Source organism: Oncorhynchus gorbuscha, linkage group LG17 (assembly GCF_021184085.1).
Source record: "Oncorhynchus gorbuscha isolate QuinsamMale2020 ecotype Even-year linkage group LG17, OgorEven_v1.0, whole genome shotgun sequence".
Classification (NCBI taxonomy): Eukaryota; Metazoa; Chordata; class Actinopteri; order Salmoniformes; family Salmonidae; genus Oncorhynchus; species Oncorhynchus gorbuscha.
Window position 1 is genome coordinate 46,297,082 of NC_060189.1, and position 25,986 is coordinate 46,323,067.

The 25,986-nt window shown below is 43.7% G+C and overlaps 1 protein-coding gene across 1 annotated transcript in view; it reads left to right on the forward strand.

Annotated features, from left to right (window-relative positions):
• Window positions 1–25,030, forward strand: part of LOC124001257 (transmembrane protein 131-like) — a 36,310-nt gene extending 11,280 nt beyond the window's left edge. Inside the window, exons 4-26 of the mRNA XM_046307911.1 lie at window positions 1,125–1,230; window positions 1,463–1,601; window positions 1,961–2,134; window positions 4,422–4,491; window positions 4,610–4,727; window positions 5,426–5,495; window positions 5,763–5,872; window positions 6,273–6,342; window positions 9,303–9,412; window positions 9,909–10,051; window positions 11,802–11,988; window positions 12,694–12,879; window positions 13,118–13,267; window positions 13,558–14,167; window positions 14,347–14,462; window positions 14,818–14,990; window positions 16,291–16,497; window positions 18,928–19,006; window positions 19,353–19,468; window positions 19,805–19,931; window positions 23,056–23,132; window positions 23,277–23,416; window positions 24,476–25,030. Of these exons, the coding sequence (XP_046163867.1) occupies window positions 1,125–1,230; window positions 1,463–1,601; window positions 1,961–2,134; window positions 4,422–4,491; window positions 4,610–4,727; window positions 5,426–5,495; window positions 5,763–5,872; window positions 6,273–6,342; window positions 9,303–9,412; window positions 9,909–10,051; window positions 11,802–11,988; window positions 12,694–12,879; window positions 13,118–13,267; window positions 13,558–14,167; window positions 14,347–14,462; window positions 14,818–14,990; window positions 16,291–16,497; window positions 18,928–19,006; window positions 19,353–19,468; window positions 19,805–19,931; window positions 23,056–23,132; window positions 23,277–23,416; window positions 24,476–24,793 (3,596 nt within the window). The 3' untranslated portion in view covers window positions 24,794–25,030. The remainder of the gene's footprint in view (window positions 1–1,124; window positions 1,231–1,462; window positions 1,602–1,960; window positions 2,135–4,421; window positions 4,492–4,609; window positions 4,728–5,425; window positions 5,496–5,762; window positions 5,873–6,272; window positions 6,343–9,302; window positions 9,413–9,908; window positions 10,052–11,801; window positions 11,989–12,693; window positions 12,880–13,117; window positions 13,268–13,557; window positions 14,168–14,346; window positions 14,463–14,817; window positions 14,991–16,290; window positions 16,498–18,927; window positions 19,007–19,352; window positions 19,469–19,804; window positions 19,932–23,055; window positions 23,133–23,276; window positions 23,417–24,475) is intronic.
• The last annotated feature ends 956 nt before the right edge of the window (window positions 25,031–25,986 follow it).

The following is a 25,986-nucleotide window of genomic DNA, read 5'->3' on the forward strand; positions in this document are numbered from 1 at the left end:
TTGCACGCCCAATTTTTCAGTTTTTGATTTGTTAAAAAAGTTTGAAATATCCAATAAATGTCGTTCCACTTCATGATTGTGTCCCACTTGTTGTTGATTCTTCACAAAAAAATACAGTTTTATAACTTTATGTTTGAAGCCTGAAATGTGTCAAAAGGTTGCAAAGTTGAAGTGGGCCGAATACTTTCGCAAGGCACTGTACTCTACCTCAGGTGAGCAATAGGTCGAGACTTCCTTAGATATCGTGCACCAGCTGTTATTTACAAAAATACACAGTCCACCACCTCTTGTCTTACCAGATGCCGCTGTTCTATCCTGCCGGTACAGCGTATAACCAGTATGTTGATAGTGTTGATGTTCAGCCACGACTCAGTGAAATGTAAGATTATACAGTTTTGAATGTCCTGTTGGTAATGTAATCTGCATAGTTCATCAATTTTATTCTCCAAAGATTGCACATTTGCTAGCAGAATATAAGGAAGTGAGGGTTTATTCAATCGCCAACAAATTCTCAGAAGGCAGCCCGCCCTCTGGCCCTTTTTCTCTGCCTCCTCTTCACGCAAATCACGACGATCTGGGCCTGTTCCCGAGAAAGCAGTATATCATTTGCGTTGGGCTTGTCAGACTCGTTAAAGGGAAGAAAAGGATTCTGCCAGTCCGTGGTGAGTAATCTCAGTCCTAATGTCCACAAGTTATTTTCGGTCATAAAAATAGCAGCAAAATAAGTACAAAATAAGTTTTAAAAAAATACAAATAAAAAGTTGCAAATAAACAAACAAAAAACACGATCGGTTGGGAACACGTAGAATGTCAGCCTTCTTCTCCGGCTCCATTTTACATTTTGTTTGTGCGTATACGAAGTATTGACTCGTGGGTATGAATACTTATGTAAAAGAGATTTCTGTATTTCATTTTCAGTACATTTGCAAAGATCTCTAAAAACAAAAAAAAACATATTTAATACATTTTGGCTGTAACACTCTGTAATAAGTCAAGAGGTATGAATACTTTCTGAAGGCACATGTTATATTTATGCCACTCTAGATATGTTGTTAGCTGCTATCACTATGAAAAATACAACTGTCCCGGAACGTAACTGCTATCTATGTTATGACTGTGTTCAGCAGGGTCTCTGCCAGGTCAGGGTAGAAGATGCTCCAGTCATATTAGCCTACTGGTCCTGGGGAATCACACAGTGAACACTTTCCCTGGCTTCCACAGCACACACAGGTAAGACCATACAGATACTCTGCTCAAATGGAGATTTCTATTGTATTTTCTGCCCTCAAGGTGTGTTAGACGCCTTCTATGTTCTGTTTTCAGCTTGTAAATACAAAGTATCAAGTCCAGATAACAAAAAATCACTAGAAAATGTAGTGAATGTGTATCAACACAATTTAAGAGACAGAGTGCCTCTCACTCTTATAGGCCACATGTAAATGGTTGTCCCTCCTCTCTCTAGGGGGTTGGAGCTGTCTAATCTCTTCCAGGTGAGGCAGAAAGGTGCAGACCACGTGGACCTGTGGCTGACCAACACCCTCCACTTCCCCCTCACCGTCCAGGATGCCATCCTCTCCCCGGAGTCCCAGGGCTTACTCAGGGTAGGGGGGGGGTGTTCTTTTTCTGTAGTTGCACTGAGCATCTCAGAAGATAGCTACATCATACAAATGTGGTTCCGTGAATTCCGTTGAGATTGCAATGAAGTCGACCAGAAGGTCAACTCGACAGAAATGTCAAAGTTCAGCCCGAAAACTATGTGCAAAAGTAGTTTGCCTTGTTTAAAAAAAAATACAGATTGGTACAGATGCACAACTCGGCCTCTCAACATTTCACAGGCCTTGGTTTCCCAGGTTGAAATCAGTCTCTAGTTAAAATATGAGAGAATGAGATCTGCGTAGTTACAGTTGAATATCCTGCTATCGGTATGTCCGTGCTGACAGTCTGTCCCCCGTGTGTCAAGGTGGTCAACTTCAGCGGGGCAGTGTCAGTGCCCCAGGGTGGCTGCTGGCGGATCCTCTCCCTGCAGCTCCTCAACAGGAGCCTGCCCCTAAACCTACTCTCCACCCTCTCTCTGACCACTGGTTTGTGTCTGGCCCTGAAACTACCCCTCCACTTTCACTCCACCCTGGCCAAGGTAATACTACCAATGATGCCAGTCTGAATACACATTATGTACACTCCACACTGGCCAAGGTAACACTACCAATGATGCCAGTCTGAATACACATTATGTACACTCCACACTGGCCAAGGTAATACTACCAATGATGCCAGTCTGAATACACATTATGTACACTCCACACTGGCCAAGGTAACACTACCAATGATGCCAGTCTGAATACACATTATGTACACTCCACACTGGCCAAGGTAATACTACCAATGATGCCAGTCTGAATACACATTATGTACACTCCACACTGGCCAAGGTAACACTACCAATGATGCCAGTCTGCATACACATTATGTACACGCCACCCTGGCCAAGGTAATACTACCAATGACGCCAGTCTGCATACACATTATGTACACTCCACACTGGCCAAGGTAACACTCCAAATGACTGTGCATACACACTCCTCCATACTCGATAGACCAGCATTTCTTAAGAAAGGAGTGCACGTTTTTGCCCTAGCACTGCATGCCTGATTCCATTAATCAAACGATTGATGATGAGTTCATTCGTGTAATCAGGTAGTGCTAGGCCAAAAACAAAGATGTGCACCTCTTTGGGACTCCAGGATCAGGGCCGTGCCCACAAAGAGTAAGATCTAGGATCAGTTTGGCCCTTTAGGTCATAATGAACAAGATTATATGGACAGATCCTAGATCAGCACTCATAACCACACTTTACACTATTACTGTACATTGTTCTGATCTCTATACTAATGTTTAACATCTGCTCACTCACACTTTTTTTCTGATATAGTACAGTACAGTGTGTGTTTATATATATGTGTATACATACAGTGGGGCAAAAAAGTATTTAGTCAGCCACCAATTGTGCAAGTTCTCCCACTTAAAAAGATGAGAGGCCTGTAATTTTCATCATAGGTACACTTCAACTATGACAGACAAAATGAGGGAAAAAAATCCAGAAAATCACATTGTAGGATTTATAATGAATTTATTTGCAAATGATGGTGGAAAATAAGTATTTGGTCAATAACAAAAGTTTATCTCAATACTTTGTTATATACCCTTTGTTGGCAATGACAGACAAGCTTCAATTCCATACAACACTCCTTCCGTGCTCTTAAACGCTAGTAAAACCAAATGCATGCTTTTCAACCGTTCGCTGCCTGCACCCGCACGCCCGGCTAGACTGTAAACTCTCCTTCCAGACTCATATCAAACATCTCCAATCTAAAATCTAATCTAGAGTCGGCTTTCTATTCCGCAACAAAGCCTCCTTCACTCACGCCGCCAAACTTACCCTAGTAAAACTGACTATCCTACCGATCCTCGACTTTGGCGATGTCATCTACAAAATAGCTTCCAATACTCTACTCAGCAAACTGGATGCAGTTTATCACAGTGCCATCCGCTTTGTTACTAAAGCACCTTATACCACCCACCACTGCGACCTGTATGCTCTAGTCGGCTGGCCCTCTCTACATATTCGTTGCCAGAAATGGTGGTGGCAGCATCATGCTGTGGGTATGTTTTTCAGCGGCAGGGACTGGGAGACTAGTCAGGATTGAGGGGAAGATGAATGGAACAAAGTACAGAGTTCCTTGATGAAAACCTGCTCCAGAATACTCAGGACCTCAGACTGGGGTGAAAGTTCACCTTCCAACAGGACAACGACCCTAAGCACACAGCCAAGACGACGCAGGATACTCTTCGGGACAAGTCTCTAAATGTCCTTGAGTGGCCCAGCCAGAGCCCGGTCTTGAACCCGATCTAACATCTTTGACCTGAAAATAGTTGTGCAGGGATGCTTCTGCTTGTAGTGTCATACCCAAGAAAATTCAAGGCTGTAATCGCTGCCAAAGGTGCTTCAACAAAGTACTGAGAAAAGGGTCTGAATAATTATGTAAATGTGATATTTCATCATTATAACAATTATACATTTGCAAAAATGTCTAAAAAGCTGTTTTTCTTTGTTATTATGCAGTATTATGTGTAGTTTGAGGGGGGAAAAAAACAATTAAATAAATGTTAGAATAAGGCTCCGTAACAAAATGTTGAAAAAGTCAAGGGGTCTTTCCAAAAGCTCTGTGTGTGTGTGTGTGTGTGTGTGTGTGTGTGTGTCTTGATAGATAGATACACTTTTATTAGAATACTCTTCCTGCACAACCACTCCACTCTGTAGAGGGAAACTCTCTTCAAGCTGACACAGTCAAACGACATTATATTGATATGACATTCTTCCAGCCAAAAATAACTGGGAGTGTGTTTGTGTGTGCCCTCTCCAGCAGGGTAATGTTGTGTTTGAAGCGGAGGGGGAGTATGCCCGACCATGTCCTCTCAGACTGTCAGAATCAGGTGAGACGTGCGCACTCGCTTGTGGCGTGCATGCATGAGTCATTGGTCTCTGCTGTGTTTGACTGATATGTGTGCGGGTGTGTGGTCCACTCAGGCTGTGTTGTATGGGTGTTTCCAGGTCGTGTCCAGTGGCAGCGCTCTCTCCTCCCAGACTCCTCCTCCTGGATGCTGGACAGCAGACTGGCCTCGGAGCTCTGCGCTCGCTGGCAAATCCGCAAAGACCAGCTGCCCTGCAGGTGAGACACACGGTTGATCACTTCACTCCTTTACTCTGTCTAGTCACTCCTACACATACACACACGTATTAGGGTGGGTGGGCCACACACATACACACACGTATTAGGGTGGGTGGGCCACACACATACACACACGTATTAGGGTGGGTGGGCCATACACATACACACACGTATTAGGGTGGGTGGGCCACACACATACACACACGTATTAGGGTGGGTGGGCCACACACATACACACACGTATTAGGGTGGGTGGGCCACACACATACACACACGTATTAGGGTGGGTGGGCCACACACATACACACACGTATTAGGGTGGGTGGGCCACACACATACACACACGTATTAGGGTGGGTGGGCCACACACATACACACACGTATTAGGGTGGGTGGGCCACACACATACACACACGTATTAGGGTGGGTGGGCCACACACATACACACACGTATTAGGGTGGGTGGGCCACACACATACACACACGTATTAGGGTGGGTGGGCCACACACATACACACACGTATTAGGGTGGGTGGGCCACACACATACACACACGTATTAGGGTGGGTGGGCCACACACATACACCATTCTTCACTTCACTCAGTATTATCTAAACACTCCTAACACACATCACTTATAATGACGTTGGGCCACACACAACACACTTACAGTTCCTATTTTGTTCTGTTCGCTGAAGGTGGCCCAGACTACCAGCGGAGACCTCGTCCCCTCTAGACTTTGGTGCAGTCCCTGTCAATGAAAGCAAGGTAACCCAAACATGTTTTTATTACACAATAATAGTTGAATAGCTCTGTGGTACAGAAAGTCAACAATTCACCTGCAGCAGTTTGAAGACTTCTGATATTTGTAATAAAATACAAAAAAATATAGCTCTACAATCTGCATTTTTAACATCAGCATGCTTTTCCATTACGCTGTCTGTGTAATGCAATGTCTTGTTATGTTATATGTCAGCTGTGAGCCATGGAAACCAAATGTCAATGCACAATACATATTTTGAACGTTTCCCCCAGGTTAAGCTGCTGACTCTGAAAAGCCCCTCCTCCTCTGTGGTCTATGTGGAAATCAGAGCCCTCTCCCTGTACCCGGCCCCCCTGGAAGCCCTTGACCTCCTCACCAAATGGTACGAACCCAAGAACACCTTCCCTCACCATTAGTTGCACACGAGATGCATTCCCTTGGGTAGGTTTCAATAGTTTATTGTGGCTTCCTGTCCTCGTCTCCTTTCCTTCATCTGCACTGAAGTGAAACAACTGGACAATATTGCTTTCACCCATCCTACGCGTTTTGAGATCAGCGCAGATGAATGGAATGGAAAGTCACTTCAGACTATTATAACAAATTCCTTCGCTTTAGTTTCCCACTCCTTAAAGGGACAGTTCACACAAACATTAGTTGATTTTAGATAGAACTGCCCCTTTAACATTGCAGTTTCGTACCAGTTAGTTCTGAGCGTCCCTTGTAGGTGTTATTGATGAGGCGTCTCACTGTTTGGCCACTTACTCTCTCACCTGTTTCTCCAGGTTCAACATCAGCCCCCTCTCTGTCAATATCAGCACTACGGAGTTCACTCTGCTGCCTGCAGAGCACAAGGTAAGGATGTTGTGCATTCTGGGAAATGTAGTTTGTGGTCTGTTCTACTGTCTGACTATGGGACTTGGGCTGCTCTAATGTATTAGGTGTAGGGTAGGGATGGGGGCGGGGGAGGGGGGAATCAATACAGTTGAGTATAGAAATATTATTTTTGCTGATTTTATATATACATTTCTAGGTACTGTGGTTCTTCCTTTAAAAGTTGCATCATACTGCAGCACACCTGGCAGGCTGCTGCATAATTCTATGGCACTTTAAGTTTCAGCCATTAATGCTAGTTAGTCCTAGTTTGACCACCAGGGGGCATTAAATATTACCCGCAAAACACCAGTCTCAACGTCAACAGTGAAGAGGTGACTCCGGGATGCTGGCTTTCTCGGCAGAGTTGCCAAGGAAAAGCTGTATCTCAGACTGGCCAATAAAAATAAAAGATTTGGATGGGCAAAAGAACAGACACTGGACAGAGGAACTCTGCCTAGAAGGCCAGCATCCCGGAGTCGCCTCTTCACTGTTGACGTTGAGACTGGTGTTATGCGGGTACTATTTAATGAAACTGCCAGATGAGGACTTGTGAGGCGTCTGTTTTTCAAACTACACACTCCAATGTACTTGTCCTCTTGCTCAGCCCTCTTGCCCTCTTGCACCGGGGCCTCTGGGTGCAACCGGTCAGCACCTTAGGGGTAAATGCCAGTTGGCTTTTTATAGTCAAGCATTCAGAGGTCAAGACAACGTGTATGTGTGTGTGTGAGAGAGAGAGAATCGAAACACGAACAGTAATGTGGAATATAGCAATAAGAATGTCCGTTTAATATATATTTTTTTCATTTAAACTTATAATAAGAAAATATGCAGATCACCTCCTATTACCCTTCTCAGAGTTTTAAGAATTGTGTGTTCCATTATTTGTGGCATTTAAAGCATATTGAAGAAAGAAGCAATAGGATTTGAAGCAATAACCTACCCGCATGTGGTCAACTATTTCAGCACCGTTTCGCACTGCTCTGAGACAAGCATGGGGGCTGATCTTGATAATTCAATGAGATTTTTATTTTCACTGATTCTCCATTTGGGTATTGGTTATACTACAATTAGGGTGTGCGAATATTAGGATTATTTTGCTCTTATTACTGTAGCCTACTCCTAACTGGTCACGTTGTACAGCACCATTTTTCCGGAAACACTGAGGATTTAGTTTTTCTTGGAATAGAAACACCATAATATTAAGCAAATTAATTAAGCAAATTTCTTAAAATCAGTCTCATATACTATGCTATTACTTAAATTATCTAGTACAGCCAAACTAGCATTAATGGCAACAATTGCTGATACTTAAAATAACGTACCCTAGAATTCCAAGGTGTGCTGCAGTACGGCGCAACTTTTACAGGAAGAACCTTTGTAGGCATGGTGCCAGGTTTCCCCCAGATGTGATTCTTGGCATTCAGTTTCATCAGACCAGAGAAACTCCCAAGTGAGCTATAATGTGCCTTTTCCTGAAGAGTGGCTTCCGTCTGGCCACTCTACCATAAAGGCCTGATTTGGTGGATTGCTGCAGAGATGGTTGTCCTTCTGGAAGGTTCTCCCATCGCCACTGGAGCTCTTTCAGAGTGACCATCGGGCCCTTCTCCCCCAATTGCTCAGTTTGGCCGGGCGGCCAGCTCTAGGAAGGGTCTTGGTGGTTCCATACCTCCATTTAAGAATGATGGAGGCCACTGTGTTATTGGGGACTTTCAATGCTGCAGAAATGATTTGATACCCTTCCCCAGACCTGTGCCTCAACGCAATCCTGTCTCGGAGCTCTACGGACAATTCCCTTCAACCTCTGCTTGATTTTTGCTCTGACATGCACTGTCAACTGTGGGACCTTAGACAGGTGTTTGCCTTTCCAAATCATGTCCAATCAATTGAATTTACCACAGGTGACCTCCAATCAAGTTGTAGAAACATCTCAAGGGATTATCAATGGAAATGTATGTAAATGTTAAAAAAAAGGATATTTGTAAACATTTCTAAAACCTGTTTTTGCGTTATGGGGTATTGTGTGTAGATTGATGAGAAAAAAATATTTTTGATCCATTTTAGAATAAGGCTGTGACGTAACAAAATGTGGAGAAGGGGGAGGGGTCTGAATACTTTCCGAACGCACTGTACAGTATTGTGTATCCTGATAATATCGTATCGTGAGGTCCCTGGCAATTCCAAGCCTTAGTGTAGGGCGATGTTGCCCCTAGATGCGGATCTTGGGTCAGTTTCACATTTCCCCCATTAATGGTTAAGGTTAGGACTGGCGGAGGGGAAGCTGATCCTAGATTTGTACCTAGGGGAAACTTCACCCCACCCCATTACAATGAAATGACAGGAAATGTTTGCTGCTCCCAAGTGTGGTATTTTATTGACCTATGGTGGATCGCTAGCTAAGTCACCAGCCTTGCGGCAAACATTGAGCGGACATTTCCTGACTTTTTTTTTTTTTTTTGCATTATTCTTTGGTCCTATGTGTTTTAGTAATTCCTTTCTTTTGACACTCCAGCTCAGATTTGTTCAATCCACTCCTAGGGAATCCAGGTTAGTCCTGGGCTAGCACAAATATGTGAACCCCCTGGGGGTCCCCCCCCCCCCAGGAATGGATTGAGATACCCTGCTCTAGTTATGGGAAACCAATGCGGTCGTCAATCATTAGCCTCTCACCTGGTGTCCCAGGTCTGAATCGGTCCATGATTAGTGGAGAATGAAAACCAAGCGTCTCAGCCCTTTTAGATCAAAATGAATAAGGTTTCATGGACAGGCAAGACCTGATCCTAAATCAGCACTCCTACTCTTGATATGCCTGATACAGACAAACCCAGAAGTTTTTCAGCTGTCCAGGAGACTGCAGTTGAAAAATACTTGCTATATAAAGTGTGCTATGCAGTGATATATGAACCATTTCCACTAACCCTCGCCCTCTGTGTTGTCTGCAGGGGGGTGAGGGAGTCCTGCGTTTCCTCCTCCAGCCGTGGGAGAGCAGGGAGGTGGCCGTGGTGTTCACCCCCTCCGAACACAAACCCACCACCACCATCCTACTCATCAGGTACACTATAATTGTCACCTCTACATTATGACACGTTTAGAAATAGTCTTCTGATATTCATATTTCATATGAACTAACAAAGACAAAATGGCCACATAAACAGTACTGTGAATAATTCCCTCCAATTGTTGCGCACTGGTACCAGTAGTTGTAATTACAGTAGTTATTTGCAGTACTATGCGAACATAGATTTGTACGTGATGTTTTTCCACATTTGTGGTTGTTTTGGTCAATAATGTAGCCAAACTAGATGGCACCAGGTATTTTAATGACATTTGACAGATTTGAGTATGGTGCCATGTGCTGTGTGTCTGGTTTTGGTGAATCACAGCATTGGTGACTGTCTAGTGTTGAGTTTCCATTCTGTTCAAGTCTTGTCTGTCACTCTGCTGTTGGAGCGTGAGGAACAGGAAGTCGGGGAGCTGAGACTTGAGCCCGTCTGACTCTCTTTCTCCTTTTTTTTCTTTCTCTCTTCCTTGGTGTCTCTTTGTCTCAGGAACAACTTGACAGTGTTTGACATGGTGACGGTGCGGGGCCATGGGTCCAAGGAGCTGCTGAGAGTGGGGGGCAAGTTGCCGGGCCCCGGGGCCTCATTACGCTTCAATGTCCCTCAGTCCACCCTCATGGAATGCCGAGACGGTGAGCCAACCACTCGGTTCATTTTATATTTGTAATTTATCCACCTTTCTCTCATTGAGAGAAAATCTAGTTTGTGCACCTAGTGGCAATAACAACAACCAGTGTGTTACTCCACAAAAATCATCAATGATAGGGTTTGATTATATTTAATTTAAGTGCGGTATATGTAGGGCTGGGTGATATGGCCAAAATATCATATCACAATATAAAAAAAGGATGGTATTTTATATTTTTGAATACTAAAAGTTCTACATTTGCTGTATGAGTAATATGTGACCCTAGGCTGGCAACACAAACATTCTAAGTGATTCCAATGGGTCTTTCTCCATTTTGATTTGTTTTATGCTGTTCAATTCAACCAAACATTTTCATACATTTCTGTGTTTCCTGCACTTATTTGAGATCATTTCCACACTGCCACGTAGGGCTGCACGATATGGGCAAACATTCTAGGCCTTATTTTTTTAACCAAATGTTGCAATTGTGATTTGACTTGTGATTTAGAGTACAACACTTGGGTGAACTAATTGATTATTTTAATTCTATAGTTAGAATATAATAGTGGGCACTTTGAATACAGTGTTGTTTGACATGACAACAAGTTAAAATGCCAGGGAGGAGTTATTGTGACAGGGTAGGAACCAAAGTGTTAATAAGTGTTTCCTAGGAGACCCTATAATATTTGGCTACATTTAATATTTTCTCTTAGCTACTTCATGTATCTAACATATTCATGCTTTGCGTATTCCTCTTTGATTTAGAAGAGACTGTTGCACAAACAACCTGCTGATTTAGGTCAACACCATCACTGCTATGTTGGTATGCTAGCCAGCTAACTATCGATTAGCATTAGTGGCTAACAAGATTAAGACCCAACTTGCTAAGAAAAGACAAACTAGCTGTTTGCAGATGTAAGAAACACAAACTAAGTGTAATTATAGAATGCTAGTGGATTTATATTAAGAAGCAAAGTGAAAACAGCATCGTTGTCATCAACGTTGTTGCTGTTGCGGTGCTGCATGCAGACTAAACGCAAGTGTCTCGTGGTCGAGGAACAGCAAATGCGCTCCATGAGGGAAAGGGAGAGGGGCTAGGTGTGGAATACCGTTATATCGTAAAACACGGTATACCGCCCAACCCTAAGTGTATGCACTGTATGTAGCTAGATCTTATTAGATGTTTATCAATATTTGAATGCATTACTAATACAATTCATTAGTCAAGGCAAATGACAATGCTTTGTGGTATTGGAAAATTGAATGCAATGCCTTTCAGGTTAATTGATAGGATATCACATTTGGAATTCAAACTCAATTTATAAGGCCCTTGAATTTGAAACTAGGCTGCTTAATCATTGTCTTAGTGTGGTAGTTCTGCTGTACAACCTGTAATAAACTCCTTTTAATGGCACAAAGCAGATTTATTGTAATTAAACGGACAATAAAGCGTGTCTTATCTGTGTGTTCTCCTACCTAGGCTAGTTAATCCTCGGTGGCATACCGAATGTCACCCTATTCCCTTTATAGTGGCATACTTGGTCAAAAGTAGGGAGCCTGGTCAAAAGTAGTGCATTATAGAAGGAATAAGGTGCCATTTGGGACTCAGCCCTTGTCTTGCTCTACTGTTCTTAAGAGTGTGTGGCTGGCTACATTCATCTATTTCCTATTCTATTTTTCTATATTCTATTTTTCTATTTCATCTAGTTCTTTATGCATCAAACAAAAAATGCTTCCTCCCATCTACCTCCCAGGCCTGCGTGCCAACAAGCCTCTGTTTGCCATCCGGAAGAGCTTCAAGGTGGAGAACGCCGGGGAGCTGCCCCTTACGGTCACGTCCATGAACATCAACGGCTACAAGTGCCAGGGCTTCGGCTTCGAGGTGCTGCAGTGCAGGTCATTCAGCCTGGACCACAACTCCTCGTCCGAGATCACCATTGCGTAAGTCAAGTGTCGGAAGAATGGACGCAGATTGTTGTTGAACCTTTCTTTATGTGAACATATTTTGTATTAACTCAGCAGTAGTGTACATGCTTCAGGTTACTTTCAAGTGAAGGGTACATAAAGTAATGAAAGAAAAATGGATGTATCATTTTTGTATTCAGTCCAAACGTATCAAGACGTTTGTGTTGTTCAGTCGATCATTTGTTGTTATACGAGACGTATCAAGAAATTGTTTTTGGACATTTGTATCGCTCATTGACCTCTCATCTCCTTCTCTCCTTTTCCCCCCACTGTCTCAACTTATATTTTCTCTATCTCCACTTCCCCCTCTTTCTTCCCTCTTTGGTTGTCTACCCTCTCACCCCTTCTCGTAATCTCCCCCACTTCCTTTTCACCTTCCTCTTTTCCCCCTTCATCGCTCGCTTGCTCTCTCTCCTCTTACTCCACCTTCTCCCTCCCCTTCTCTTACTCCACCTTCTACCTCCCCTTCTCCCCCCTTGCTCCACCTTCTCCCTCCCCTTCTCTTGCTCCACCTTCTCCCTTCCCTTCTCCTGCTCCACCTTCTCCCTCCCCTTCTCTTGCTCTACCTTCTCTGCTCCCCCTCCCTCTTCTCTTGCTCCAACTTCTCCCTCCCCCTCTCTTGCTCCAACTTCTCCCTCCTTCCTCCCTCTCTTTCTCCACCCCCCTCTCTCCCTCCTCCAGGTTCACTCCAGACTTCACGTCGTCCTGGGTGATCCGGGACCTGTCCCTGGTGACGTCGCGCGGCTCATTGTTCCCCTTCACCCTCAACGTGACGCTGCCCCACCACATGCTGCCCCTCTGTGCTCAAGTGGTGCCCAGACCCAGCTGGGAGGAGACATTCTGGGTGGTCACCCTCATCTTCACCTGGTCAGTGCCACCCCGAGACGCATAGACCAGTACTAACTTAGTGCCAATGCTGGGTGAAGAAAAGCCAATGTCGTACATATCGTCATTATTTTTTTGTTGTTGCATTAGAGGTTTCAGGTTGAAAGACAATGGACTTTGACTCCCCAAGCAGATTACCGGTGTCTACTTCTTTCTGTCAATTTGTTGGCACTGGTATCACCAATGAATAACCAGCCATATCCTCTCTCACTCCTCTCAGCTTCTCCCTGGCAGGTGTTTGTCTGATGGCTTTCCACCAGGCCCAGTACATCCTGTCTCAGTTTTCCAGCCCCACCACAAGGAGCATCTACAATTCTGCCCTGTCCCGGGACAACGGCCCCGTCAACAACATCACCCCCAACGGAGTCAAGTAAGACCCGTTTCCAATCAAATATGTGTACCCTACATCAACAGTTTTACATGGTTAATTACCAATATAAAACATGATTCAAGTCAGATGTTTTGGTGGTACTTGATATAACACTCCAGTAAAAGTTTTCCATCAACCATGTTGTAAAAGTAGTTGCATGTTATCTACATAAACCTTGCACTAATATTGTTCTTTAAATGAAGCTTATCACCCATTTGATTCGCTGGTGATAATGCACTGTTATGGGTTTACACATACACAGTCTCTAACTGGTTGTTGTCCGTGTCCAGTAAAATGAAGGGCAGCTGCAAGACGTACGCGGAGACCTGCCACAACTCCGACAAAGGAAAGGGGCGTGGCTCCCCGGCAGTGGCCAACAGCTCCACCCCCCGACCACAGCCCTTCTCCTCTTCCTCCTCCTCCAAGAAGGGTGCCTCCGCCACCCCCTCCCAGCCACAGAAGAAACATAAGGTGTCCGTTTACTACGGCAAGTACAAAACCAGCTCCTCCGCCACAGCGGCGACGGTGCCCGAGGAAGAGCGGGAACTAGACCTAACTCCCGACCTGGGAACCCTGGAACCTTACCTGAGCACGGACGCCTGCAACAACAACGAGCCCACGTTCCTCTGTGAAATCGACGTTAAGAAAACGACACGGCACTTTAAGGAAGTTCCCCCACAGAGAGCCGCCCAGCGGGAGGACAGCAAGGGGCCAGCGGCCGTTATGTTTCCCGTGGAAACACAAGCCGGCTTCCCCGACAATGTCACTGTGGGCCCGGGCCCCCGACCTGGTCTCCTGCTGTGCAGCCCCGTGACAGAGAAAGGGTACGACCTCGGTACACATTCGCAGTTTGCAGAGAAGAGGGACACAACAGAGAAAAGGGACAACTCTGAGCTGGAGGTGATACACAGGGTGATCAATTGGCTATTACTTGGTTTTATTTGATAGCTCGCTCTGATTGATGCTTGTAGCCTGGTTTCTCCTACAGCTGTGTCGAGATTTTTTTGTGTGCAATCGAAGTACTTCAGTAGAGCGTGGAAATGTGAGTGTAATCTTTCTCTCGTTCTCTCTCCCTCCAGACCAAAGAGGATGGTAAAAGCCAGAGGAAGAAGGCAGAGAAGACGGAGGCTGGTGTCCCAGCCGGGAACAACAAGGCAAAAAAGAGTCGCAAGAAGAACACAGAGGGGATTTCTGGGTACCTGGCATCTTCAAATCGATAGACGGCGATAGACAGCGTGCTCACTTACAAATTAATCTTGACAAATGGTTTGGTGCAGAATTCCATTTTGTAAAATCTATAGAGAATGAAATTGACAGCACTCAAAGCACTTAATATTTTCTAACTGGGTAGAAAGTGAAATGGTGAATTAGATTATTTCGATTTGGGATTGATTTAAATTTAAGAAACAACCTTTAATTAGCTACCCTCAGCAGACGTTTATAGTAGAACATTCAGCTGTGTTGAAGGTTTGTAACCCTATTGATGGTAGAATCACTGCAGGAAATTTAAAGACATTGACAAGGGACATTGGTCTTTGCTGTTCCCACAGGCTACCTGAACACAGCGTGGTTGTGATGTCAGTGCAGGAGAGGGAACCGGAGTGGAGAACGGGAGAACAACAACAGAATATGAACGGAACCTGCACTCGGAACCGCTGCTCCACAGGAAAAACAGACGCACCAAAGCCCAGCCCCAACCCCGGCAGCCCCCTCAAACAAAACGGTGGGTACATATACACACACACCAGGGTTTCCGTGAGGAAAATGTGGCGGCGGAAATTTGACCAGCAACCTTTTAATTGACCGGACATTTAAGAGATCTTACGGACTCATGCATTGGGTGCGTAGTAACTGATTAGGGCGTCCACCCATGGTTCGCAGAATGACATAAATCACATTTTAGATGGTGGTCATTCATATTAACAGAACATGCAACGTGCGGAATATCGAATTCTGATGTGCACTTTGAAGATGTTAGAACTGTCCACGTGTACTTTTCCTCAGCCAAGAAGAAGAATAACGAACAGCAAAACCACTAGCCTATGTCAATTACTATCCCCCATGGTATAAACGTTTACCTATTCTATTGGTCAGCTTATCGAGAAAGAAATGGCCTATTCCAAACATACTCTGGGACAGTTGTGAGACGATGGATCCCAAATTCATACAACCAGTAGGCCTAGGCTATATTTAAAAAAATTAATCTGTTAAAAAGCAATGAGTTTGACTCAACAGATCACAACGTTTAGCTTAAAATGGTGATCAACTATTATTTCTTCACATTATACGCGCAGCGATGCGCACGACTCAGGAGGCTACGCACAAATGTTTGTTCCATAACGCAACTGTCAGCACACATGCGAGCAGTTTCATATTTTATAGGCCAAGAGCAGGCTATTACCGGATAACGGAAACCCTGACAAACTCAAACACACACATACACTCAAAAAGCTGGGACATCTATGGTTACACCCCTCAACCACTTGATAACCTGTGGCTATATCTGCCAGTCTGGTTAACTTCACCAAAGTTAAACCCTACCCCTCACCTAAACCACCATCCTGTTAAAAGCATTCTGCTGTGTCTGTGATGATGATATGGACATCTCTAAGTGTCTTTACACCCGACTGACCACAAGAAGGCGCCAAAGTGCCTTTTTTCTTTTTCAACACATCGACACGGTAGATGTTTCAGTACATGTCCAGTTTTGCCACATTATCAGAAACATCGGGAATTCCCAATTAAATGCGATGGCTAAAGACGAGAGTGAATGAGCTAACGTTAGTAGATTGACATTTTATATGGAATATTGGACAGTCCTCAGCATCTCTTTCTTTCTTTACATTTGACATTTTCATTTAAAGAGTTGGAAACAGAAGGGAAGATATGCAAGTGGGAGAACCTTAGGAAGGTTGGCCATGGGGATTGAAGGGATGGTATATTTGACTGGCCTTGGAGTGTCACTGCGTCGGCCACAGGCTTTACACAGTCCTCAACATCTCTTGCCCTCCTTCCTGTTCTAGGTGTGTGTCTGGTGCGGCCACGGCGGAAGTGTGTGGAGCGGCGCGTGGCTTGCGAATCGGGCTCAGACTCGGGCAGCTCATCAGGCAGCGTGCGGGCGAGCCGCGGCAGCTGGGGCAGCTGGAGTTCTGCCAGCAGCGTTGAGGGAGACAAGGACCCCGACGCCCCGCACCAGCGCACACACCACTGCGCTACCTCAGCCAGGAAAAGTATGCACGCTCACACACACATACACACACTGCACTATATACAACACACACACACACAAGCACACTTGTATCTATACACCGAGTATACAGTACATGATGCTCTTTCCATGTCATAGAGGGACCAGGTGAATCCAGGTGAAAGCTATGAACCCTTATTGATGTCACTTGTTAAATCCACTTCAATCAGTGTGGATGAAGGGGAGGAGACAGGTTAAAGATGGATTTTTAAGCCTTGAGACAATTATGGATTATGTGTGTATGTGTGCATTCAGAGGGAATGGGCAAGACAAAAGATTGAAGTGCCTTTGATCAGGGTATGGTGGTAGATGCCAAGCGCACCAGTTTTGTGTGTCAAGAACTGCAACACTGCTGGGTGTTGTGCAACACTGCTGTTTCACATGTGTGCATCAAGAATGGTCCATCACCCGAAGGACATCCAACTGTGGGAAGCATTGGCGTGAACATGACCTCGTATCTCTGTGGAATGCTTTCAACACCTTGCAGAGTCCATTGCCCCGACGAATTGAGGTTGTTCTTAGGGCACAAAAGGGGGTTGCAACTCAATATTAGGAAGGTGCTCCCAATGTTTTGTACACTCAGTGTATACACATTCTCCCCACTCGCTACTGCAGCACCTTGGACAGGGAAACACTGTCACAACCACTGCGCTGCTCTTATCAGGAAACGTGCCCCTAGAGCAGGGCTCTTCAACCCTGTTCCAGGAGAGCTACCGTCCTGTAGGTCTTCACTTTAACCCTAATCTAGCGCCACGGTTAGTTAATAGCAATAGTTTATCACATAGTTGGCTTGGGGATTTGAACCAACGACCTTTCGGTTACTGGCCCAACCGCTAGGCTACCTGCAGGAAGCCTACAGGAAGGGTTGGAGAACCCTGCCCTAGAGTCGCAGATTAACTTTAGGGAATGTGTTTTTTCCCCCTGGTCCCTACATATTGCACCTTTACTATTCCCAACTCTCTCTCCGTCTCATCTGTTGCTCTGTCTTTCATCAGCAGAGCCACGTGTCTCCATTCCATCCCGCACATGTGCTTCTCATCAAAATGCCCTCCTTTCACTCCAGAATAGTAGGTCCGGACCTATGCTCTGGAGCTCCGAGGCCTGGGGGGGTGGGGTTGGGGGGGTGGGGTTGGAAGTGGGACTGGAGACTCTACAGAGCACCGTGGTGCTGGGTTAGGTTAGGCCAGATGTTTTCTTGTCCTTTGGCTCTGAGTGACTTTGTCTGTCTTGGTTAGGGCTGAGATTCTCAAATTCGGCATCTCTGAATCCACGTCAGTGTACACCTCATCAGACATGGAAATGTTGCATCCATCTTTCACCTCACCTGTTCTCCATCTCTCTTTTTCTCTGCCCATTTTTCTCTCTCCCTCTTCCTCCGTCTACAGCACTCTCTCTCAGCCATCTATTTCCTGTGTTTTGAGGGGTGCAAAATCCACTTGTCACTTAAATTTCTTACTCTGATGACTCTTTCTCACACTTGCTAGTGCCATTGGTTTTTTTCTCGTTGATGTAAGGACCCCAGAAATGTTTCTAATGACCTGCCAAACCCACTCTGGTAATGGCTGAAATGGGCTCAATGGAATACATTGGTTTTCCTGTGCATCTATAAGAACGCTAACACAACGTCTGGGATTTAAACGCACCGTCTCTCGACAGTTACATCACAAGAAAGATACCTTATTTTGATCGGTTTAGATTTATGTGCAATCGAAAAAAGAAAAAAAAGTAATGATTTAGTTCAAATGTTTGCAAACTAGTGGCACTGAAGTCAAAACAACTTCTGAAAAATAAAGCTTCGATTATAGTGATATTATGTCTGATCTCGCAAACAATGGAAAGCAGGTATAAGTAGGTGTAATCCAGAGCTAGTGTTTTGATTTAAAAAACGCATGGTTATCCTTCTCTTGACACACTTGTTGAATTATGCAAGAGAACATGACAACAATAATGAATCATTCATGAGGCTGTCTAGACAGTGCAGGTAGGCCCTTTATATAAATGTATTCATGAATGCAAATACACCCAGGCAAATGAGGCACATAATATTGTTAATTATATCACAAAGTATTTAAAAAATACCTGGGAATAAAAAAAAATGTAATACCTGAATTCCCACCAAAATGCCTGAACTCCATTCGTTATTTGTCCGTGCCAGTACAATGTTTTATGTGCAAAAATGCAGTCAATATCTGATTGATTAAAATAAAAATCTAAAAGTTTGTAATATTTTTACTGTTGCATTTATTAGAATTGTTATTTAAACGCTTTAACAATTTCGATTAACATTACTACTCCCACGCTCTCTCTCCCTCTCTGACGCTGATATAGTAGAAAAAGGATGAATGAACTAACATGTTTTCATTAGAAAGCAGGGTCAGAGTTGTGATTTGTAGCTGTGTGTCTGTGTCCACAGGGGACTCCATGCAGTACGGCGTCTACCCAGCCGAGAGGGACTGCTACCAGACCATGAACTCCACCTACAAGGCCCAGAGGTACACACACACACACACACACACACACACACACACACACACACACACACACACACACACACACACACACACACACACACACACACACACACACACACACACACACACACACACACACACACACACATTAACTGATTTAATCACACAGACAGATAAATACACACATGAGTTTCAAGAAGTGTACTATCATTCTAAAAGTCCTTACTGACAAAGACACTTTGATCCTATCAACCCTAATGGAGAAGTCAAAGTTCCAATAATAATGATCATTATTGATGTACATTTTTTAAGTGCTTTTCATTACACACATAATCTCAAAGTGCTATATATGTCCCCTGGTGTGCAGCATGAATAACCTGTACAGGAAGGAGCCTTGCCAAAGCTCAACAGAACCCGCCCCAGTGCCCCCCAGCTTTGCCCCCTGCTTCGCTTCTGTAGAAGCCCGCACGGACAGCACCGTGGGTGAGTGAAGTGCTCAGTCAATAAATGTTGACATACCTGGACATCAGAATCTGTGTGTAAAATGTCTTGTCTGTTATAAATAGAAAGTTGATCTCAAAAAGGGAAGTGCTATAAAATTAGCATGCAAAGGGTATTGTTTTGTTTGTCATTCCATAAATGTGTTTCACGAATGAGTGCGATTGCTGTAAATGTTTGGTGTCATAAATCGGGGATGACCAACCCTCTTTCTGGACAGCCAAGTATGCAGGCTTTTTCTCCAACCCTACTATAAAGCCTGTGTTACTGCTTACCTTGTTATAAATGCTCTATGTTAATTGTTTCCCTCTTCTCTCTCAGATGTGGCGGGCCAGTATTTTCCTGAGGAGACTTGGTCGGCTCCCTCTGTGCCCCTCACCAATGAGTTCAGGTACAACGCCTCAGAGGCCGTGCCCTACGTACCTCAAGCCTCAGCCCCCTTCAATGGGTATGTCACTAAGCCGAGAGGGAATTTACAAATGGTGTCTTTTCTACAATCATGTTGTAGCTTAGGAAGCCATTTTTGATTGTCAGGCCATGTCGATCATACAGCTATTGTATACAGTAAGCATTTGCCTATGAACCAGAGTTTATAGACCTGAGGTGGTGTGCAGTGCCCTAGTAGGAAGTCGACTGTGCGCAGCTCACCCTGCACTATTACCTCAAAGATTTTAAAAAACATTCTCATGTCTACCTACTTCTCATAAGCTTCCCAGTAAAGCATTTAAAACAATCAAGAATGCCAGGAGAGTGCTAAAAATAGCCCACATTAACATATGCATCCTAAGAAACAAGGTTCATGAAATAACTTGCTAATAATAGATGACATTCATATTCTAAAACTCACTTAGATAATACCTTTGATGAAAGGTGGTAGCAATACATAGTTATAACATCTACAGAAAAGACAGAAATGCCAGTGGTGGAGGTGTTGCTGTCTATATTCAGAGCCACATTCGTGTAAAGCTTAGGAAGGATCTCATGTTAAATACTGTTGAAGTAATATGGCTTCAGGTTCACCAGCGTCACCTAAAGCCCATTCGGGTGGGAAGCTGCTATAGACCACAAACTGCTAACAGTCAGTAACTGGATAATATGTGTGAAATGCTTGATAATGTATGTGATATCAATAGAGGTATATTTTTCTGGGTGACCTTAATATTGACTGGCTTTCATCAAGCTTCCCACTCAAGAAAAAGCTTCAAACTGTAACCAGTGACTGCAACCTTTATTTAACTAGGCAAGTCAGTTTAAGAACAAATTCTTTTTTACAATGACGGCCCACCCAGGACAAACCTGGACGATGCTGGGCCAATTGTGCGTCGCCCTATGGGACTCCCAATCACGGCCGTATGGGATACAGCCTGGATTCGAACTGTAGTGACGCCTCTTGCACTGAGATGCAGTGCCTTAGACCGCTGCACCACCCCCCACTCTGGGTTCATGTTATCAGTCAACCTACCAGGGTATTTACAAACAGCATAGGAATGAATTCATCAACATGTGTTGATCACATCTTTACTAATGCTGCAGACATTTGCTTTAAAGCAGTATCCAAATCCATCGGATGTAGTGATCACAATATATTAGCCATATATAGGAAAACCAAAGTTCCAAAGGCTGGGCCTAATATAGTGTATAAGAGGTCATACAATACGTTTTGTAGTGATCCCTATGTTGATGATGTAAAGAATATTTGCTAGTGTGTGGTGTGTAATGAAGAGCAACCAGACGCTCCACTTTACACATTAATGAAATTGCTTTTTCCAGTTACTAATAAGCACGAACCCATTAAGAAAATAACTGTAAAAACGGATAAATCCCCGTGGATTGATGAGGAATTGAAACATTTTATGGTTGAGAGGGATGCGGCAAATGGAATGGCAAATAAAGTCTGGCTGCACAACCTATTGGCAAATGTACAGTACTGCAAACTGAGACATCATGTGACTAAGCTGAATGAAAAGAATAAACTATCCTATGAAACAAAGATAAATGAAGGATGGTAATACGCTTTGCAGCACCTTGCCAGCTACTTTAATGATTTGTTTTCATCGGCATGATTAGCAGACTTAAGCATGACATGCCAGCAACAAACGCTGACACGACACGTCCAAGTATATCTGAACAAATTATGAAAGACAAGCATTGTCATTTTGAATTCCGAAAAGTGAGTGTGGAAGAGGTGAAAAAATCCACCTGGGTCTGACAACTTGGATGGAAAATTGCTGAGGATAATAGCGTACAATATTGTGACTCCTATTTACCATATTTTCATTCTAAGCCTATAAGAAAGTGTGTATCTCAGGCCTAGAGGGAAGCAAAAGTCATTCCGCTACCCAAGAATTGTAAAGCCCCTTAACTGGCTCAAATAGCCGACCAATCAGCCTGTTACCAAATTGTGTTCGACCATATTTATTTTGTATTTATGCTGCAATGCTATTTTACAGTAAACATATTGACAACAGACTTTCAACACTTTATAGGGAAGGACATTCAACATGCACGGCACTTACACAAATGACTGATTGGCTGAGAGAAATTGATAATAAAAAGATTGTAGTAGTTTTGTTAGACTTCTGTGCTGCTTTTGACATTATCGATCATAGTCTGCTGCTGGAAGAGCGTATGTGTTATAGCTTGACACCCCCAAATATATTGTTGATAAAGAGTTACCTGTCTAACAGAACACAAAGGTTGTTCTTTAATGGAAGCCTCCAACAAAATCCAGATAGCTACAGAGAATTCCTGATTCCATGTATGCGGATGACTCAACACTTTACCCGTCAGCTACTACAGCGAGTGAAATTACTGAAACGCTTAACAAAAAGCTGCCGTCAGTTTCAGAATGGGTTGCAAGAAATACGTTTTCCCTAAATATTTCTAAAACTAAAAGCATTGTATTTGGGAAAAATGATTCACTAAGCCCTAAACCTCAACTACATATTCTATTGAATAATGTGGAAATTGAGCAAGTTGAGGTGACTAAACTGCTTGGAGGTGTTGATGCAACAGTAGCTAAGATGGGGAGAAGTCTGTCCATAATAAAGCTCTGCTCTGCCTTCTTAAATCCACTAAGTCAAGAACAGACTATGAGAGGCGCACAGTGCTACATAGAGCCATGGCTACATGGAACTCTATTCCACGTCAGGTAACTGATGCAAGCAGTGTAATCATATATATATATATATATATATATATATATATATATATATATATATATATATATGCATTTTTTAAAGAAAAATACACCTTATGGAACAGCGGGGACTGTGAAGAGACACAGGCACACACATAACACACACACTCTACACACGCGTATGGCTTTTGTATTGTTGATATGTGGTACTGGAGTAGTGGCCTGAGTGCACAGACTTAATGTAATGTCATGTAATTATATGTAACTGCCTTTAATGTTGCTGGACTCCAGGGATCCTTAATAAATGCAAATGTGTTTACCCCTGTGATGTGGTTACCTGTCAAATCATAGACTTTTTTTATTGTGAAATGATGTGTGTTAGCTCATTTACGATTTTGTGTTTTCGTTAATGTATATTTGTGTTCTTGAACAGCTTCCCTTGGAACAGTGCCAACAGCCAATGTAACAGCCCGTATGCATACTGTGGCCAGGGCAACTACATGTCAGCAGGTAGGCGTCAAATCTACTGTGTTATTGCGTGTAAAATGTCTTCTACAGGTCTCCCTTGAAAAGGCCGTTTGAGCTCAATGGTACAACCTGGTGAAATATCATGGGAAAAACACTTACCATTGTATCTGTACCATCGGTCCACAGGCAACACCAACTTCCACAACAGTTTCCCGTGCCAGCCAGAGAGCCAGGCGGTAGCCTACAGCCACCGGCCCAGCTGGAGCGAGGAGTGTTCCCAGGAGGCTCCCTCATCCTGGGATACAGCCGGCTGTGTGGGCAGCAAGGTAAACCCCCGGGACCCGCTACTGGCTCCATTCAACCTAATATCTATCATTCCTGTCCCTGTCTGCGTCAGTCAATGACCTAGTCCTAACCACGACTTCGTGCAGCTTTACTAAGTGTCTGAACCAAAGAAAAAGCTAAAACAGGAAACTGCCTTCATTTACACTTAAGATTCATGTTTTTTTTCTTCAAACCTTTATTTTGCCCTTTTGATCCGTCCGCAATGTTTAACTCCTTGTTGAAAACACTTAGTAAATCTCTCTCAGTTAAGCGTATTATTTAATATGATATTTTAATATAAAGTATAAAGGATTGTTTGGAATTATTTAAGTGGAAAATGAATCTGAATCTGTGGAGCTACCGTTTTGTTGACTGTCTGTTTTCTGAAACGCCCTTGGCCTCTGTAACCTCTGTTTTTCCCTTTTGGTGTGCTGTCTGTGGTTACCAAATTTAACATCACAATCTAACTGTGTGATTTATAACAAAGCAAATAGAGCTTATAAAATAGGAACTGCAATCTCTGCGGTTTGATGGGAATCTAAGGAGTTGAGGCTTTGTCTTTTTCTCTTGAGTGGAAAACTTCCACTTTTTACAAACTACCCACCGTGGTTCTGGCCTCAGCATGGGTCAATACAATGTTGATCATAGTCGTTTTGGCTGTACTCATTGACAGTCTCTCTAGTCATTTTTGAAATCTCATTTTGAAATCTCACAGTATCAACTTTACTGTATGCCTTATGCCTGCTACGGTCGTCTGTGCCATCCGATTGGTCAGCGGTAGACCTCTAGAGCACTTGATTTTCTCTTTGGGCACGCTGTGATCGCAGAGTTTGTACCTTCAGACACATGAAGTGGTTAAAAAGGGCAACAGTTCTAGAGGGAACATTGTGTGTATAGGAATTCAAACATAGCTTCTCATAAACTTTACTTTTAGATTTTTGCCATCAACGAAGTGTCCAGCAACATTTAATACGATCATTTCTTTGTCAAATAAATGGTGCCATATCTTTTCTAAACCATATTTTGTTTTCTCTCTCTCTCTCGCTTTGTTTCCCCTGAAGCCATATTTCCCTGGCACCAGGAGCCTGTCCCCCATGTCCAGTCTGTTCGGTTCCATCTGGACCCCCCAGAGAGGGCCATACCAAAGCCACTTCCAGCCCGAGCGCTCAGTCCCCATGTCCCCAGTGTGCCCCGTCTGCCCCATCACCCCACCTCACGCCCCCTTCAACCGGGAGCCCGGGGGCATGTGCCGCCCCAAGCAGTACTCCAGCTTCAACCCTTTCGGCCCCCACATGAACCTGGACTTCTGGAACTCCTCATCCAACCGCAGCTCAAACTCGCAGCTGTCCAACGACTCGGGCTACAGCGGCGACGTTTAATCAAAAACCTGGCATTACCGACGACAACAAACAAAAACGATGCTATAAAATAGAGGAACAAGAAATGAATGTGCTTTTATCGATAATGGGGGGAAAAATGTGAATATTCCTTTACTTTTTATGTTCCTTTTTTTTCAAACGTTCAATGTTGTGAAAAGTTAAGCATTTGTTGTATATTTTTCTAGTTGTTTTGCAGTTTTGATCATAGAAAATAAAAAATGTTTAAAAAAAATTGTACTTGATGTCTTGTTTGCTTTGTCCCCCACGCTACAGCTATTTAGAATATGGCAGTAACCGAAGGACCGCATAAGCCTGTTATCTTTGCCATCCATCTAAATCACTTTCATACAGCAGTTTAAATTGCTTTTCAAAAACAAGTATAACCAGAAAATGTCACAGAATTCAGATGTACAGTCGTGGCCAAAAGTTTTGAGAATGACACAAATATTAATTTCCACAAAGTTTGCTGCTTCAGTGTCTTCAGATATTTTTGTCAGATGTTACTATGGAATACTGAAGTATAATTACAAACATTTCATAAGTGTCAAAGGCTTTTATTGACAATTACATGAAGTTTATGCAAAGAGTCAATATTTGCAGTGTTGACCCTTCTTTTTCAAGACCTCTGCAATCTGCCCTGGCATGCTGTTAATTAACTTCTGGGCCACATCCTGACTAATGGCAGCCCATTCTTGCATAATCAATGCTTGGAGTTTGTCATAATTTGTGGGTTTTTGTTTGTCCACCTGCCTCTTGAGGATTGACCACAAGTTTCCTGGCCATGGACCCAAAATATATTTTGTTCCTCAAGCCACTTAGTTATCACTTTTGCCTTATGGCAAGGTGCTCCATCATGCTGGAAAAGGCATTGTTCGTCACCAAACTGTTCCTGGATGGTTGGGAGAAGTTGCTCTCGGAGGATGTGTTGGTACCATTCTTTATTCATGGCTGTGTTCTTAGGCAAAATTGTGAGTGAGCCCACTCCCTTGGCTGAGAAGCAACCCCACACATGAATGGTCTCAGGATGCTTTACTGTTGGCATGACACAGGACTGATGGTAAGCGCTCACCTTGTCTTCTCTGGACAAGCTTTTTTCCGGATGCCCCAAACAATCGGAAAGGGGATTCATCAGAGAATTGACTTTACCCCAGTCCTCAGCAGTCCAATCCCTGTACCTTTTGCAGAATATCAGT